General features: G+C 36.0%; 1 protein-coding gene across 2 annotated transcripts in view; it reads left to right on the forward strand.

The window, feature by feature from the left end:
* The window catches only part of ALDH1A2 (aldehyde dehydrogenase 1 family member A2), a 96,155-nt gene that overhangs the window by 25,705 nt on the left and 53,001 nt on the right, over positions 1 to 17,449 (forward strand). For both annotated transcript variants that reach the window (XM_080649334.1, XM_080649335.1), the window contains exons 2-3: positions 14,231 to 14,335; positions 14,487 to 14,627. In XM_080649334.1, the coding sequence (XP_080505460.1) occupies positions 14,231 to 14,335; positions 14,487 to 14,627 (246 nt within the window). The remainder of the gene's footprint in view (positions 1 to 14,230; positions 14,336 to 14,486; positions 14,628 to 17,449) is intronic.

Genomic DNA, 17,449 nt, shown 5'->3' on the forward strand with positions numbered 1-17,449 from the left:
AGAAAAAACCCTAATCTGAGGCTTTGCAGGGATTCCAGCTTCTTGCCATGTGTCATCGCTTGTCCAGTGTGGCATTTTTACGAAGTGGCCATAATGAAAGTCAGATTAAATGCATGGGATATATACATTTAATCAACAGCCATTGGAGTCTGTGGTGCTGGAAGAATTATAAGAGCCCTGTGAATGCAAATTTATTGCAAAAGAATCCAAGGGGTGGGGGAATGAATGTCTGCCGACTGGTACTACCTGACACGGGACACCCAAAAACTCTCCAGAGTGAGTGATTTAAGTGTAAGGTTTGGCTTGTAAAGCTGCCAGCTGCTTGGTTTCAAAACTTGAAACATTTCCAAAACATTGGATGAGGCACTTTATATGTGCACTAGAGTAAATACTCTGGTTTTACTGCCAATTTAAATGTGCTCAGTTTACAGTAATGAGCTTGTATAGGCATTACCTTGTTTATAGAAAGTGGAACAGGAAGAAATGAACATTAACCATTACCAGTAGCAACTCCCATTGCCTTCTGCCACAACACTGATGGCATGTATAGTTTCTTCCAGTGTGGGAATATGTCACAACTGACAATGGTGTGTACTTGGCTTTAATGCCATGTTGCTTCAACAGGATGACAATTGCTGTAATTCAGCATGACTTGGTCAAGGCTGCTTGGCTGTTTCTTACTACTTTTCCTAAAGCAGATATCAATAGCTTTCTCAGACATGGGTGTCATGGGACAGTAAGTAGGTTGGTACCCTGATTACACATAATTGAGTTTGTTTCAGCTAGCTCTGTTTTCTACAAGTGAATCAGTCATGGGAATTATGTTTTTTTCTCTTACAAAATTATTTGGGGGTGTTTTTATGCTCTACGTGGAAGCAGGGGCCTTTTTCTTTTGGGACGACTGGCACAGGAACCCCTTTAGCCCTCTTGTACTCCTGGAATCATAAACTGGAGACAGGCAGATATATTTAGTCCTAAAGACATACTTTGCTCAGCCTGGAAAAGAAAGAACAGGTACAAATCTAAGGAGACACTAGCAAGTACAATGCCTAGAAGAGAGCAGACACCCAGTAAAAACCGTAGAAGGAGATAAGAAAGGAAGGGAAGAAGGGAAGGGAGGGTGTTAAGAAGAGACCATGGAAACCCATATCTTAAGAGAGACATATGCTCAGGAGTTCAGCTTTGTTTAGACTAGACTTCATAAAATAAAAAGTCCCTACTGATTGCCAGGGACTCCTTGTCTTTATTTCTGCATTTCTTTGCATGGCTTCTGAGAACCATTTGGCCCAAGTAGATACTTATGAATATCAGGATTGTGCTACCCAAGGAACACCACACTTCCCCTACATAAAATTCCTTCTCCGTTGTGTGGGGATACTAGCAATATGCAGAAATAGAACAAAACCAGCAGCATGATACATTTCTGCAAATAGCGGGATTCTGATAGCCTGTGGCTATCAAATTGTTCTCATGCACAGGCTATGTATGTTTTCTGGCTGGTCTTGCTTTAATGCTTTTTCTAACTGTATTTTCATGGTGATAGAAAGAAAAGAAAGCTAGTTATTTAGCATTGAATAGTTGAAAATATTGAATACCTGAACTTTACTGGGAAATGAGTTCTACCTCTTTCTGTTTTTTTTTTTTTCTGTCACACCCCCTCCTTGTCCCTCCACCCTCCCTTCATCCTTGTTTCCCTTGTCAATTCATTGTTTCTCAATATGAGTAATAAGGCTTATTTTTTCTCAGTCTCTTCTATTTTAACAGAACTATATATTATAAAAATAAGTATTTGCTTTCTAACACTATTTTTAAATATTCATTGCCCTTGTCTTTTAAAAGTCACCTCTTCCTGTTTCCTGTATGGCATTTTTCGTTCCCTTTAATCATTGCTCATTCTGAATGTGGTTAATTTATAACATATTTAACATTTTTCTTTTCCCTGTGTCTTCCTTTCTATGACTCTGTTGGACAAGCTTTATGAGTTTTTGACCTATATAGGGACTCTGGATTTCCATGATTTCTGGGTCCTGCTTGCCTGAAACCACCCTGCTTACTCGTAGGCCAATGCTGTGGTAGAGGCTAGTGCCACAGGGGCCACTCAGCCCCTGAGACTGCTGGGAATTACGTTTTTTGGGACTTTTTTTTTTTTTTTTTTTTAAATATATTTTATTGATATTTTACAGAGAGGAAGGGAGAGGGATAGAGAGCTAGAAACATCGATGAGAGAGAAACATCGATCAGCTGCCTCCTGCACACCTCCCACTGGGGATGTGCCCGCAACCAAGGTACATGCCCTTGACCGGAATCGAACCTGGGACCCTTCAGTCCGCAGGCCGACGCTCTATCCACTGAGCCAAACCGGTTCCGGCCGTTTTTTGGGACTTTGAGGAGGGAAGGAGAGAAGCTAAATTTCAATTATCTTCTTTCTCTGTCACACTTCTTAAACCAGGCTATCAGATCATCTTCAGAGAGGAGCTAAAGTTAAGGAAGCGGGGCTGATCAGGCCAGCTGAATCATTTTATTAGGGATAGAGTTTCTTTCTTCTACCTTATCCGTTCCCTACCCCAGGTCACACTCCCTCCTTATTCCTTGTTTCCCTGAAGTGTTCTAACATGTCAGCCCACACCGATATTTTCCTTCTCAGAAGAGTACTCCCTGCAGTGCTTATCTCTACCAATCATCTGGGCACTAAATCATACAATGTCTTGCATTATTTAACTTTCCTGAAAGTAATCTTGTCTGTGAAACATGATTATTAGCTTGAGGACATCAGAGTACAGGTCTTCTGTGGATTTTCAGTAGGCCCTACAAACAACTCTGTGTTGACAATAGACCTTTAATAAACATTTTGTAGGTTTTTCTGTGAAATCAAATTTCTGCTCAGCTATTCCTTACTCCCTTGGTTGCAACTCACACTATTTTTGTTCTGTCAACCTGTTTCAGAAAGGAGGATGTGGGAAGGAGTTTTGCAGTTCCCTGAATTTTATGAAATGGTTGCATCGTAACTAAGAGTCATAACTATTCTTTAGACTCTCTTTGAGATTATTATTTTAAATTCGCATAATTTAAAAGGTTAATAGGTGCTGGCTGCCAAAAGTTGCTCCTCAGGATTTCCACATCTAGCATTATAGTAAACTATATACTCTAAAGCAGGGGTAGGGAACATCCAGCCTGCGGGCTATATAAGGCCCGTGAAATCTTTTGGTCTGGCCCTGCCAAGGCATTAGAGGTGAGTTAATTAAATGTTTGGCCAAATACAGCAGGCTAGTTTTTAAGTTGATAATTTTGCATGACCCATGAATAATTTTATAAATATCCAAATGGCCCTTGGCAGAAAAAAGTTTCCCCACCCTTGCTCTAAAGGCTCCTTCTGTCACATGTAACTAGATCTTGGATGAATTAATGTGTGTGTGTATAAATATATATATTTAAATGTCATTTTCCAATGATTTGTTAATAGTATAATGGTTTTGTAAACTGAAACTTTGGTAAATTTCTATTTCTATTATATATATATATATATATATATATATATATATATATATATATTTTTTTTTTTTTTTTTTAAGGAATTTTTACACAGACAATCATGTCATCTGAAAATAAAGACCATATTACTTACTTTACTTTCAATCTTTTGGCCTTTTATTTCTTTTTCTTGCTTTATTACTTGGTAGAATATCAAATATTATTACAATATTAAATAGGAGTAGTGAGGACATCTGTCCTTACATACATTAATGTATTGATTAGTTAAAAGAACAGTGATCTGAAAATGAATCAAGGAGCTGAAAGAAAATGCAAAAACTGTTGTTGTTTTTTCTAGAAACAAATGCCCATACCAGTTCATTCAACAACAGAATACTCATTCTTCTCAAGTTCACATGGAGCAGTTAACAAGATAGAGCACATTCTGGGCCATAAACACACTTTAAAACATTTAAAAAAGTACAAGTTATATAAAAAATGTACTCTCAGACCATAATGGAATTGAATTGGAAATTAGTAACACTAAGATAGCTGGAAAATCCTCAGATATTTGGAGATTAGCAGAACATTTCTAAGTCTCAAGAGAAATTAAAATAATTTTACTAGATGAAAGTAGAACTTATCAAAATTTAGGGGATATAGTGAAAACAGTATTTTAAGGGATATGTATAGCTTTGAATACATATATTATAAAATAAGAAATAGTCTAAGCTCTATCTTAGGAAAAAAAATGAAGAGCAAGCCTGGCCGGTGTGAATTAGTGGTTGAGTGTTGACCGATGAACCAGGAGGTTATGGTTGGATTCCTGGTCAGGGCATGTGCCCAGGCTGAGGGCTCCATCCCCAGTAGGGAGTGTTCAGGAGGCGGCTGATTGATGATTCTCTCATCGTTGATGTTTCTAACCCTCTCTTCCTCTCCCTTCCTCTATCTGAAATCAATAAAAAAATACTTTTTTTTTTTTAAAAAAGAAGAGCAATATAAAGCTAAAGCAAGCAGAAATTAGTGAAATTGAAAACAGGAAAAGAATAGAGAAAATCAGTGAAACCATAGGTGGTTCTTTGAAAAGATGAATAAAATTGCTAAACATTTAGGCTGGCTAACAAAGAGAAAAAGAGAGAAGACATAAATTATAATATTAGAATTAAAAGAGGGGCCATCACTACTGCTTTTATAAACATTAAAAGGATAATAGAAGGATATTATGAACAACTCAATGCCCACAAATTTGATAAGTTTATTGAAAGACATGAATTTATTGAAAGACGCCAAAACTTATACAAGGAGAAATAGATAACTTGAATAGCCTTATATTTACTGAAGAAATTGAATCTGTAGCTAAAAAAAGTTCTCACAAAGTAAAATCAAGGCCCATATGCCTTTAGTGAATTCTATCAAATATTTAAGGGGAAAAATGCCACTTCTACATAAACCCTTCCAAAAAATTGAAGAGGTGAGAGTAGTTACCAACTCATTCTTTGAGACCAGCATTATGCTTATACCAAAACCAAAGGCATTACCAGAAAAATGTCCTTAAAATCCTAACACCTATCAAAGTGGCACCCATTCTTGAGCTATTCGTCACCTATTGCCTGCCTCTCCACAGTTCTTTTGAAAAAAAAAAGTTCTTCTGATTCATAACTTGGCCCTTAAATCGCCTCAAATGGTACTATTTCCTGGTTCTAGATGTTTGGACCCAAAGACAGCCATTTAATGTACAGCTGTGACTGATTTGAAAAGATGCTCTTCTCAGGAGGTTAATCTAAGAGACCCAAAGGAAGAGAATAGTTGTTGGTGGGAGCTGAGAGTGGATACCCATATTGACTAAACCAATACGGGTTTATGTGCTTAAGAAATTGAATCAGTAATTAATAATCTTCCCCCAAAAGAAAGCACCAGGTCCAGATGGTTTCACTGGTGACACCTATAAAACATATCAATTCTCTACAGTCTCTTCCAGAAAAAAAGAAAGCAGAAGGAACACTTTCTAAAACATTCTATGAAGCCAGCATTACTATAATACAAAAACCAGGAAAGGAAAAACTACAAACCAATGTCTCTCATTAACATAATGCAAAAATACTAAAACATATTAGCAAATAAAATCCAACAATGTATAAACATATTATATACCACAACAGTCTTGAGAAAGAAGAGCAAAGTTGGAGGAATCACTTTACCTGATATCAAACTATCCTATAAGGCATAATAATCAAAACAGCATGGTATTGGCATAAAAACAGACATACAGATCAATGGAACAGAATAGAGAGCACAGAAATAAACCCACACCTTTATAGTCAATTAATATTTCACAAAGGAGGCAAGAAAAAACATTGGGGTAAAGACAATAAATGGTGTTGGGAAAACTGGACAGACACATGCAAAAAAATGAAACTAGACCACCTTCTTGCACCATATACAAGAATAAATTCAAAATGGATTAAAGACTTAAATGTAAGACTCAAAACCATAGTAATCCTAGAAGAAAACATAGGCAGTAAAATCTCGGACATTTCTCATAGCAATATTTTTTTCTGGAATATTGGACAATATTAAGGGAAACAAAAGAAAAAATAAGCAAATGGGACTATTTCAAACTAAAAAGTTATTTTGAACAGCAAAGGAAACCATCAAGAAAATGAAAAGGCAACCACTGAATGGGAGAACATATTAGCCAATGACACATTGATAAGTGGTTAATAATAAAGAACTTATTCAACTCAACACCAAAAAACAAACAGTCCAATTAAGAAATGGGCAAAAGATCTGAATAGACACGTCTCCAAAGAGGACATACTGATGACCAATAGACATATGAAAAGATGCTCAATGTCACAAAAATCATCAGAGAAATGCAAATTAAAACCACAATGAGCTATCACCTTAACCTGTCAGAATGACTGTCATTAATTAATCAACAAACAAGCATTGGTGAGGATGTGGAGAAAAGGAAACCTTTGTGCATGGTTAGTGGGAATGCACACTGGTGCAGCCACTGTGGGAAATAGTATAGAGTTTCCTCAAAAAGTTAAAAATGGAACTCCCATTTGATCCAGTAATCCCACTTCTAGGACTATATCCCAAGAAACCAGAAACACCAATCAGAAAGGATATATGCACCCCTATGTTCATAGCAGCACAATTTATAATAGCTAAGATTTGGAAACAGCCTAAGTGCCCATCAGCAGATGAGTGGATTAAAAAACTTTGGTACATTATACAATAGGATACTATGCCACTATAAAAAAGAAGGAATTTTTACCATTTGCAACAGCATGGATGGAACTGGAGAGCATTATGCTAAGCAAAATAAGCCAGTTGGAGAAAGATAAATATCACACGATCTCACTCATATGTGGGATATAATGATCAACATAATTTGATAAACAAGAATAGATCCAGAGACAAATGGTAGGGGGGAGGTGGGGCTAGAGAGCAACCAAAGGACTTGTATGCATGCATATTAGCATAACCAATGGTCACAGACACTGGGGCAGTGGGGGCTTGCCCAGGGTGGGAATGGCTGCGGGGGGGGGGGGGGAGGGAGGGGGTCAATTGGGGAAAAAGGAAACATATGTAAAACTTTAGATAATAAAAAAATAAAGAAAGAAAAAGAATTCGACAAAAAATAAATACTCAATGATTACAAACTGTACAAGAAAACTTGCAAGAAAATAATAAAAGGGCAAATCATCAACAAAGATGATAATCAGAGACTTACAGCAGATTTCTTATAAACACCATTGCAGGATAGAAAATATTGGAATAATATTCTCAAAGTAGTGTGAGAAAGTAATTGTCTTTTGGGGATATATTTTGAGAATGAGAGTGCAATATATATGTGTGTATATATATATATACATACATATATATATATATATATATATATATATATATATATATATATATATATATATTCAGGCTTGAGACTTTATCCCCAATAGATCTTTACTGAATGAAATTTTAAAGAATCATAAGAACTGCCAAAACCGGTTTGGCTCAGTGGATAGAGCGTCGGCTTGCGGACTGAAGGGTCCCGGGTTCGATTCCGGTCAAGGGCATGTACCTTGGTTGCGGGCACATCCCCAGTGGGGGGTGTGCAGGAGGCAGCTGGTCGATGTTTCTCTCTCATCGATGTTTCTAGCTCTCTATCCCTCTCCCTTCCTCTCTGTAAAAAAATCAATAAAATATATTTTAAAAAAAATAAAGAATCATAAGAATAAAATAAAAACTTCTTAAATACATAATTTTCTGTGTAAAATAATTTTATAACCAACTCTTGAAGAAAGCAATTATATTTTGTGTTCTAAGGTCCTTATAATTGTTTGGGAGGAATATATAAACTTTATACTTCAAATTAAATATACATGATAAAATATCATAAAAAATCATGAACACTCAATGAAAGAATAGAAATATTGTGTGCAAATACCAAACCAATAAAAGGGGAAATTTAATTGTAAAACAAACAATGGCAAATATTAATGAACTTGAGAGAAGAATCAAGAAAGGGGAAAACAGGAAGTAAAATAAAGCAAAAAATGTATCTAAGAATAAAAAAGTTAAAATTTAGGATAACGGGTCAAGCAGGAGGATGGGACCCAGCGGAAACACACAAGTATCTTCAGTGATATTAATAACATTCTAGTGCTTGAATAGTGTGTTCATGATGTGCTTTAATATAGTGCATGTTAACTCACATTTATGTTACATATATTCTTTTGTATGTATTAAATATAGTATAATAAAAGAAAACTTTACTGCCCAAATATGTTTTCATTCTTCAGAGTGTTTCAGATTTTATTTTGGTGTGGGAGACATTATATTTCTAATCATATCAGGAAAGTTACTAGACAGTGATTCATGTCCTCTCCCAGCAGACATCCCATTCCAGTTAACATTAATTAAGTGCCCACCACATTCATTATGTCTTTTAATACCAACAGCAACCCATAAAATGCCAATGGACAGTTCTTCACAGCCATAGGAAGAAAGTTAGGTTTATGAGCTAATCCATCCTATCCTCTTAGAAACCTACAGCAGACAGGGAGCTTCTTTATGGGTCATATGCTTCTTTGCCTGTGATTTGAGCATCACAGAATTATATAATGTTATGTATTATGTCAATATTTGTATATTTTACAGATGAAGACACTGAGCAAGCTCAAATAACTTAGCTAGAGTCAGACATCTTTACTTGCACAGAGGTCTAGAGTAGAAAAGGCTACATCTTCTTGATACTTATTTTGAAATTCAATACCATGCAAGGCAGAATTTTCTAGTTTCTCATACAACTATTAACAAGTATTTTAACAGAAATAATTTGTAAATTTAAAAGAATAATTTTGGCAGCATTGGGCCACATTTTAAGGCAGAGCTTGAATTATTTTATTTTCCACAAACTCACATTTAAGAATGAACTTTTGTGAAAAGAAAGATGTTAAATCTTCATTATTTCATTTAACGTATTTGTTTTGGTCACTTATAGTATGAAAGGTAGGCACCATAGGGCAACTCTAACCTCTACTTTTTTTCACTTTTCATTTTGAAATGATTTCCAGTTTATTTTTAAAAGTTTCAAAAATAGCGCAAAGAATTCCTATGTACCTTTCACCCAGATTCCCCAGGAAATTAAAATGGATACACAATCTAATCCAAAGACCTTACTTGAATCCCACCAGTTGTCCCAATGATATATATTTTTCTGGTCCAGGAGCCAGGCCACAGTTACATGATTCATTTAGTTTTACATATCATTAGTGTCCTTTACTTTAGAATGGTGTTTTAGTCTTCCTTTGTCTTTCGTGACCTTGGCTCTTTAAAAAGATAAAAAAATTAAGGCCACTTATTTTGTAGGATGTGCTTTAATTTGGATTTGTCTGATAATTTCCTCATGATTAAATTCAGGTTATGCCTTTTGAGTAAGAATACTGTAGAAGGATCTGTGTCCTCAGTGTATCATACAAGGAGCACATGCTATCAATATGTCCCACCACTGGTGACGTTAACTTTGATCAGTTGATTAAGGTGGTGTCTGCCAAGTTTCTTCAATGTAAAGTGGCTGTTTTTCCCTTTGTAATTAAGAAGTATCTTGAGAGAGACTACACAAACACCCAATTTTTCATCATGTTTTTTTCCCACTAAGTTTACCATCTGTTGATGATTTTTGCCTGAAGCAGTTATTACTGTGGTGTTTGACAAATGGTGATGATCTAATTCCATCATTCCTTCACTGCTGTTAGTTGGAATTCTACTTGAAGAAGAGCTTTTCCTTATCCCTCATTTATTTACTTATTCATTTAAAATCTTTATATCAGTATGGACTCTTGGATGCTGTTTTCATTATATGAATAGAATTCATTAATATTATTACTTATTTTGTTGTTTAAATGATCCCAGTGTTGGCATTGGGGAGCCCCTTCATGTTGGCTCCTGTCCTTTCAATATGTCCCATCAGTTTTTGAACATGTATTTGATTGCTGGTATCACACTAGTCCAGGATCATTTTGTGCTTCCCTGCTACAGCCCTGAAATAAACTATTTCTCCAAGGAGCCCAGTCAGAGAAGAACGCGTTAGACAGCATTTAAAATTTTTGAAATGGCTCAGAGAAGCTGAAAACCTTCAAGAATTGTGGAGGTATTTGCTATCATGTGTACCAACAAAGTTGTCGTACAAGTTTTTAAATGGTCATACTGTAGACAAATCAGGATCTACAAAAATAGCAATGCAGTAGAAATATAAAATATTTTAACCTTTGTCATATCAGGAAAAATAGTCATCACATTTACCATTTGGGCCCAAAGGACTCTTTTTAAAATTTTTTAAAAATATATTTTTATTGATTTCAGAGAGGACGGGAGAGGGAGAGAGAGATAGAAACATCAATGATGAGAGAGAATCATTGATTGGCTGCCTCCTGCACTTACCCTACTGGGGATCAAGCCCACAACCCAGGCATGTGCCCTTGGCTGGAATTGAACCCGGGACCCTTCAGTTCACAGGCCGACACTCTATCCACTGAGCCAAACCAGCTAGGGTTGGACTCTCTATATTTTAAAAATTTTAAATTATTTTATGAAAAAATTAGTAAATAAACAGATAGCTAAACCAATGAAATAATTGAAACATAGCAAACCAAAGTTTCTTCTGTATTTTTCTGGTTTTGAAAGTACATATACCTGAAATAGGCAATGGCCTTTGAGTGCACTGATGCGTTTATCGGTTTCCATGTATGAAATGGGAAATATTCATGTCATAAATACTGATTCCAGATTTTAAATACATTTCTGGTAGGTTATAGCATATCATTTCTGTTTTTTTTTTCTTATATGTGCATACAATGTAATACTATTAAAAAGTTTGAAGGCTCATAACTTTGTAAAAAAGAGGATGGCCATCTTTTTGTCCCATAATTACGAAAACATTTTTATTTTTAGTTTTGAAACCATAAATTTGATTAATCCGATGAACTTTTTAAATTTTTACATCATATCTGTCCTTTCAATCACCTTTGTGTATACACCTACCTTCAGTATTTATCCATTTATGAATTATAGCAAGTAAATTTTTATCTACACATATCATAAAAGATAAAACAGTTGTTACATGTCCTTTTATCAAAACAAGATGGTCCAGGTTCTTGTTGCAAAATAATAAATGATTTAGTCCTTCCTGATGAATGACTGGTTAAAATGTCATATTCCTCTTTGTGTTTATAAATTGTTCGTTCTTTGATTTTTCAATTTGAGAAAATTTATTTATCCTAAAGACTCATAGTCCAAGATTTTTCTCATTCAGTCAATTTCACCCCCATTAGTAGAGTCTCTAGTGTTTCTGTCTCTCTGCCTTCATCTTCTGACTCATCTAACAATTGTGAAATGTCTTTGTTAATTTCCTTCTCTTTCCCATTATAGACGGAAATGAAACAATTTGAATTCTTAACTATGTTCAGTAAAAGCTAAAAAGAATGTGACAAAGGTGATGCCTCCCAATTTTTGTATACCCTTTTGAAAGATAATACATTACTTTGGACAACACAGTAGAAAAGTGAATGATGATGAAATAGGGTGATGTATTTATTCACTAGTGGCCTATTGCATGGATTTGTGCACATTGAAAAGAAATTAATTAGAAGAAATATTTTAATATCACTATTTGCCCTTTCTCTATAATAGAAGTGTCAACCAAATTCACGATTGACAATGGCAGATTGAAACACATGTGTGCAATTGGTGCCAGTGAAAGCTTTATATGTATCACACATGCAGGAGTCAACATTTATTTTTAAATTGCCAGTGCGCGTCAGATGTACTGGCCAGCCAGTTGGTTAGACGGTCAGACGGTCAGTCACTTAGACTTTTATATATATATAGATTTCTAGGCAGTTCTATAATGTTTTTGTTTCCTTATTTTTTAGGATTTTTTTTAGCATAGTTGGAAATAATTAATGAGTGATGATGAAATAGTTTTTAGGATGATGAAATAGCAAAATGTTTCAAGGTTTAGGAAAAATCACTAAGATCCCATATTATATCTTTGGTTTATAAAAAGATCAATGCTCCTAAATGACAATAGTAAGAGAATGAATTTTATTCTACAAAAAACAAATAATTTTTCTCTTAGATCAAATTAGAAGACCTCTATGAAACAATAAAAGTAATGAAATATCAATCCTTACAAATAGAACTGCTCAGCAAAGAATCTTAAAAACTAAAATTGGATCATGATGATTTTCCAAAGATTGAGAAGTAGATAAATAGTGGATAAAATGAATAAATATTGGCAAGACTCCTTGTTCCTTAAATCTGATAATAATACAGTACTTATGAATCCTTAATAAAATTAACCTTATATATATATATATTTTTGTGTGATCATATAGTGTTTCAAAGGAACATGCAGATATGATCAGCTGTGAACAGTTAGGAAATTTGTTAAATGGAGTGAAAAGAGAACTAGACCAGGAGTCCAAGAACTGTAGCTCTAATTCAGGCTTAGACATCAGCTAACTAGCTGTGTTTCTTTGGACTGAGCAATCCTGGCAACCATGGTATAGTGGAAAGAGCAATAGACTGATTCAGAGCCACCACGAGAACCTGCTTCTTAGGACTCTTAACTTCCCGGCCTCTGTTGTCTCATTTTCTGTAGAGATAATAAAATCCTGCTGTTAGGGGTGTTGTATTTTTTTTTTTTAAAAAATACATATTTTATTGATTTTTTACAGAGAAGAAGGGAGAGGGATAGAGAGTTAGAAACATTGATGAGAGAGAAACATCGATCAGCTGCCTCCTGCACACCTCCCACTGGGGATGTGCCCGCAACCAAGGTACATGCCCTTGACCAGAATCGAACCTGGGACCTTTCAGTCTGCAGGCTGATGCTCTATCCACTGAGCCAAACCAGTTTCGGCTGGTGTTGTAAGTATTTAATAAATTACTAGAGACTATGTAAGACGCTGCCTGGAAGATTGGAACTCAGAAATCTTTGTCGCTCCAGTGGCTAAAAGTAACTAAGTATTTATTGAATAAATGAATGCATTATACTAAGTATGTTTATAAATTGTATATTAAAATGTATGAAATTACAAGGTCATTGTGTTTGTGTTTAATACATTTGTACTAAGTGCTATATAGATATAATATATTTTTCCCCTTTATCTTAAAAAGCCTTTAGGAAAAGATAACTTCTTCAACACAAGCTCATTGTTTTATCAAAGCCAGGAAAAAGGGAAGCTTTGGAATAATATAGAACCTAATATTTAAAATTGTAACTGTAATCATTTCGTCTCATCTGTGATTGTTAAAATGGCAGGCAATAATAAACCAGCTTACCACTGACTGACTCATAAGTTCAGAAACTTTCATTGTCATGCCATTAATGTTACAGAGAATGTCTCTGTGCATTCTTTGACTTTTAATAGTCCAAATTATTCTTTTGGGTTTCTTTCTTAATGCAATAAAATTTTTGAAATTTCTTTGCCTATATTCCCCCTTCTCTTTTAACTCATGTCTTACAGATCTTCTGAGAAATTGGCTCAAATAATTTCTTAAACGATTAGTCTCTTTGCCATTTTAATAAAATCTTCATTTTTTATATAAGGAAACTTGAAAAATTTGAAAGTTATAGACCTTTTCCCTTGGCTAAACCATGTAACCTACCAAGCAAAGAGAAAGAAATCTCACTTGGGTTCAACTTGTAACTTGTTTGATTCACTAGTTAGTTTGGTCAGAGTCGTTGCTCGATTAGGATCTGACTGTAAATTAAGTAAATGCTTATTTCAGCACCTTCAAGTTTCCCTGTGAAGACACTTATGCCTCTGACAGAGAAACTAGGATCTAAGGTTTAACCACTGTCAGTTTAATCCACAATTTACTCCGTACGTGTATTGGCCAGAGCATGGACAATGGATCAGTAAATATTTTCTCAGCCCCAATGTATGTTTTCTATGTTTATGAGACTCTGTCCTTTCATTTCTATCTGACTCTCTCACTGGCTGACAGGTTCACTGTATTTAATCTTTGGATGACATTGAGTTAAAAAAAAATGTATAGAGGAAATTCCTGAATTGGGGGGGGATACTGTTTAGGGGTCTCTTACAACTCTTCATATTCTGTACTTTACTTGCATAGCAGCAAGCATATAGAGTAAGTATGATTACTGTGATACTTCTATAACAGTTTGCCTCTGACTGGCTTCCTGTCACCTGTCTCACCAAGCCCATTCTGCTGTCTACTCCTTTAGATTTTTATTAACAACGAGTGGCAGAACTCAGAGAGCGGAAGAGTGTTCCCTGTCTATAATCCAGCCACAGGAGAACAGGTGTGTGAAGTTCAAGAAGCAGACAAGGTACGTCCTTCTTAGAAAAAAGACTCCCTATGAAGTTGCTTTCCAGACACCACCCCTGACATTCACTCATCACCTTTTTCATGAGAGCAGTTGGTTCTTCCTTTATCTGGAGTGTTGTCTCGCTTCAGTTGTGCTTCATTCTCTCTAACAGGCAGATATAGACAAAGCAGTGCAGGCAGCCCGCCTGGCTTTCTCCCTTGGTTCAGTGTGGAGAAGGATGGATGCTTCTGAAAGAGGCCGTCTGTTGGATAAGCTCGCGGACTTGGTGGAACGAGACAGGGCAGTGCTTGCAGTAAGTAGCTTAAGCAAACACGTCTTTACCTCAAATTTACCTTTCCACTGAAATTCAGATTCCTCACTCTTTATGAAAGTATGGTGTGAAGCAGACCCGGGGAACAAGCCACGGTGTACGTAACACAAGAAAAACGAGAGATGTTTGGCTTTTGAATCAGGTGGGGGAGGTAAGTGGAGGACCAGCTGAGTGTCTCTTCTTACTTAATTTTGAAGAACAAAACCTTAGCTTCCCATGACTGGTAAGGGCCTTCCTGCCTCCCTCCCGCCCTCGACAAACAAAACAAAACAACCCTGTTAAGCAGCAGGAGAGTCACCATGCTGCTTGCAGAAAACCAATACCGAATGATTCATTGAAGAATCAAAAGGGCAGTTTTTGACGCCCCAGAGTTAACCCCTCTTGACTAAGGAGACTCCTTCAGGAGCACGGGGCGTGATGGGGACTCCTGGTGCATTTCTGCTCCCTTTGTTCAGTCCCTTTCAGCTACTTCCTTTCACTAAAACAGTCTTTTTCTTACATAAGGAACTTTCCTCTCTTAATGTTTTTGTTGTTGTTACTGCCAGTTTTTAAAGTAAAATCACTTTGTTAGAGAAAAGAGTTTTTGAAAGCTGGAACCATTAGGGAATGCCCGGTCTGTACACAGGGATCTCCACGTGGATGACACACAACTGATCAATTAATATTTAGGGCATCCTTGCTCAGTCAGGGCATTCAAACCACGAATACTAGATCCTGCTGTCTACTTGGGCAAACAGGTCCCTGTGGGGCTTGCTTTGGGAGAGGCAGGCATCAGTACCCTTCCTCAGTTCACACCTACCATGGCCGCTCCCTCCCACCAGCCCCCTCAGGGATCTGTTCAGAGTATGGAAACAAAAGTGCATCCTTAATGAGAGGGTTTGGAACGCTAGCTATATGTAACATTTATTCATCTATAAAACCATTTCCTAATCTGGTCCTTCAAGGAGGTGCTTATTCATATTGTGAAAAAGGTATCTCATGGTGAAATGGTTCCTTCTTGGAGATTCACAAGACACCAAGCATATTAACAACTCTGAAAAGCCCTCTCATGTTTCTCAAACTTATTTAAGCCTCAACACCATTTTTTTTTTTTTTTTTGGCTAATGTATCAATATGATGCAAAACTGATTTTTTTGGAATAGCTTAGGGTATTCCAAGGTATAAGATTTTTTTGAGAGTGAAAATTATATTTTACTTAAAAAAATCCCCAGCACAGTTCTTGGCACATAAATAGTCAGTGGGAGGTACTCTGAGGGTCTGTAAGGATCAGCTTGATTGAGTTAAAGACATACAGTATTTACAACATTAGATTAACAATATGTAGTAGATTATGATACAGCTCATTGTTGTAGTTGTAGTTTCATGTCATAAAATTCAAATGCCATTCTTTTTCTGACATATGTCTCCCTGTGATGACACTTGAATGGCCTTTCTACTTTTAAACCCTACCAAGTCACGAGAGGAGTGAGTGTTAATAAGAGGTAGCCTCTGGAATGTGGGGGAGCTCCTGCCCGAAACTGAAGTTAATACTGTACCTGAGTAAACACAGTTGAAAATAAACCGAGTCTGGCAGCTCTCAGGCAGATTTGGCTGGTGTCAGTAGCTCCTAGGGACCATTCAGGTGGCCCAGATTTTCATTATTGACTCTGTTCCACTCTGTGCTGTATAGATGGCTCTATGTTAGACATGGAGAATGTAATGCTCGTCTCATGAATGTGTAAATATTCTAAAAAGTACTAGGAAGTAATTTGATTTCCTTTGATAAAGGAGAGTCAGTGTACAGGGATAAGTAACATGATATTTTATTTATGTTTTTGAGGTGACATTTGTTAATAGGATTATATAAGCTTCAAGTGTGCATGTCTATGATACATGATCTGTATGTTGCATTGTGTGCCCACCATTCAAGTCAAATCATCCTCCATCACCATGTATTAGGCCCCCTATATCCTTCACCACCTTCCCACCCACCTCTCTGTGGTAACCACCATATTGTTGTTTGTATCTATGGGTTTCAGTTTTATATCCCACATATGAACAAAATTGTATGGTTCTTAGCTTGAGAATATTATGCTAAGCAAAATAAGTCAGAAAAAGAAGCTAAGTAACACGATATTTTTAAATGAATTTCATCTTATACATACAGTAAGTAGATAAATTGCACTGTAAATAATAGTATTTTCATGTTATGGGATGGAGAATATTTCAATTTTAATTTTCAGTGCTCAGTTTTCATACCACTATGTTTTATAAAATGTCCTTATAGAAAAGGACATGAGATTACAAACATGTTTTGTTTATTTCATTTGTTCACTTTGTAACACCATTAATATTTCTCAAGTCAAAATATTCTTTTCTCATTTCAGTGTATTCATTTTTAATTCTTTTTGTTATGGATTTAACCATTTAGGAACATGTGATTAAAACAATAACAATTATAATCTAAACCTGCCTTATATCTCTATTTTTATTAAATGAACCAGATACTTCACTCTCAATATATAATGGTTGCTAACATAAATATTTACAAAAAAGCAGCCCTCGAGTAGTTAAAGTCTGAGCTTCCCTGGAGGAGACCTTGTTTATTTGGTGGCAATAAATAAACTCACTGTGCGCCGTGGATATTCCATTCCTCAGCAGGGGTCTTGGCAGCTGTGGAAAACATTTTATATTCTCATCAGTTGCATAAAAGCCCGTGTCCCTGCTCCTCTTTGTGGATTCAGATTACTGGCGTGGACTCTGACCCCCTCCCTCCACAGCTCTGATCACTAATATAAGAGAAGGTGGTTTGACTAGAGAGTATT

This window comes from Plecotus auritus (genome assembly GCF_963455305.1).
Source record: "Plecotus auritus genome assembly, chromosome: 1".
NCBI classification, from domain to species: Eukaryota; Metazoa; Chordata; class Mammalia; order Chiroptera; family Vespertilionidae; genus Plecotus; species Plecotus auritus.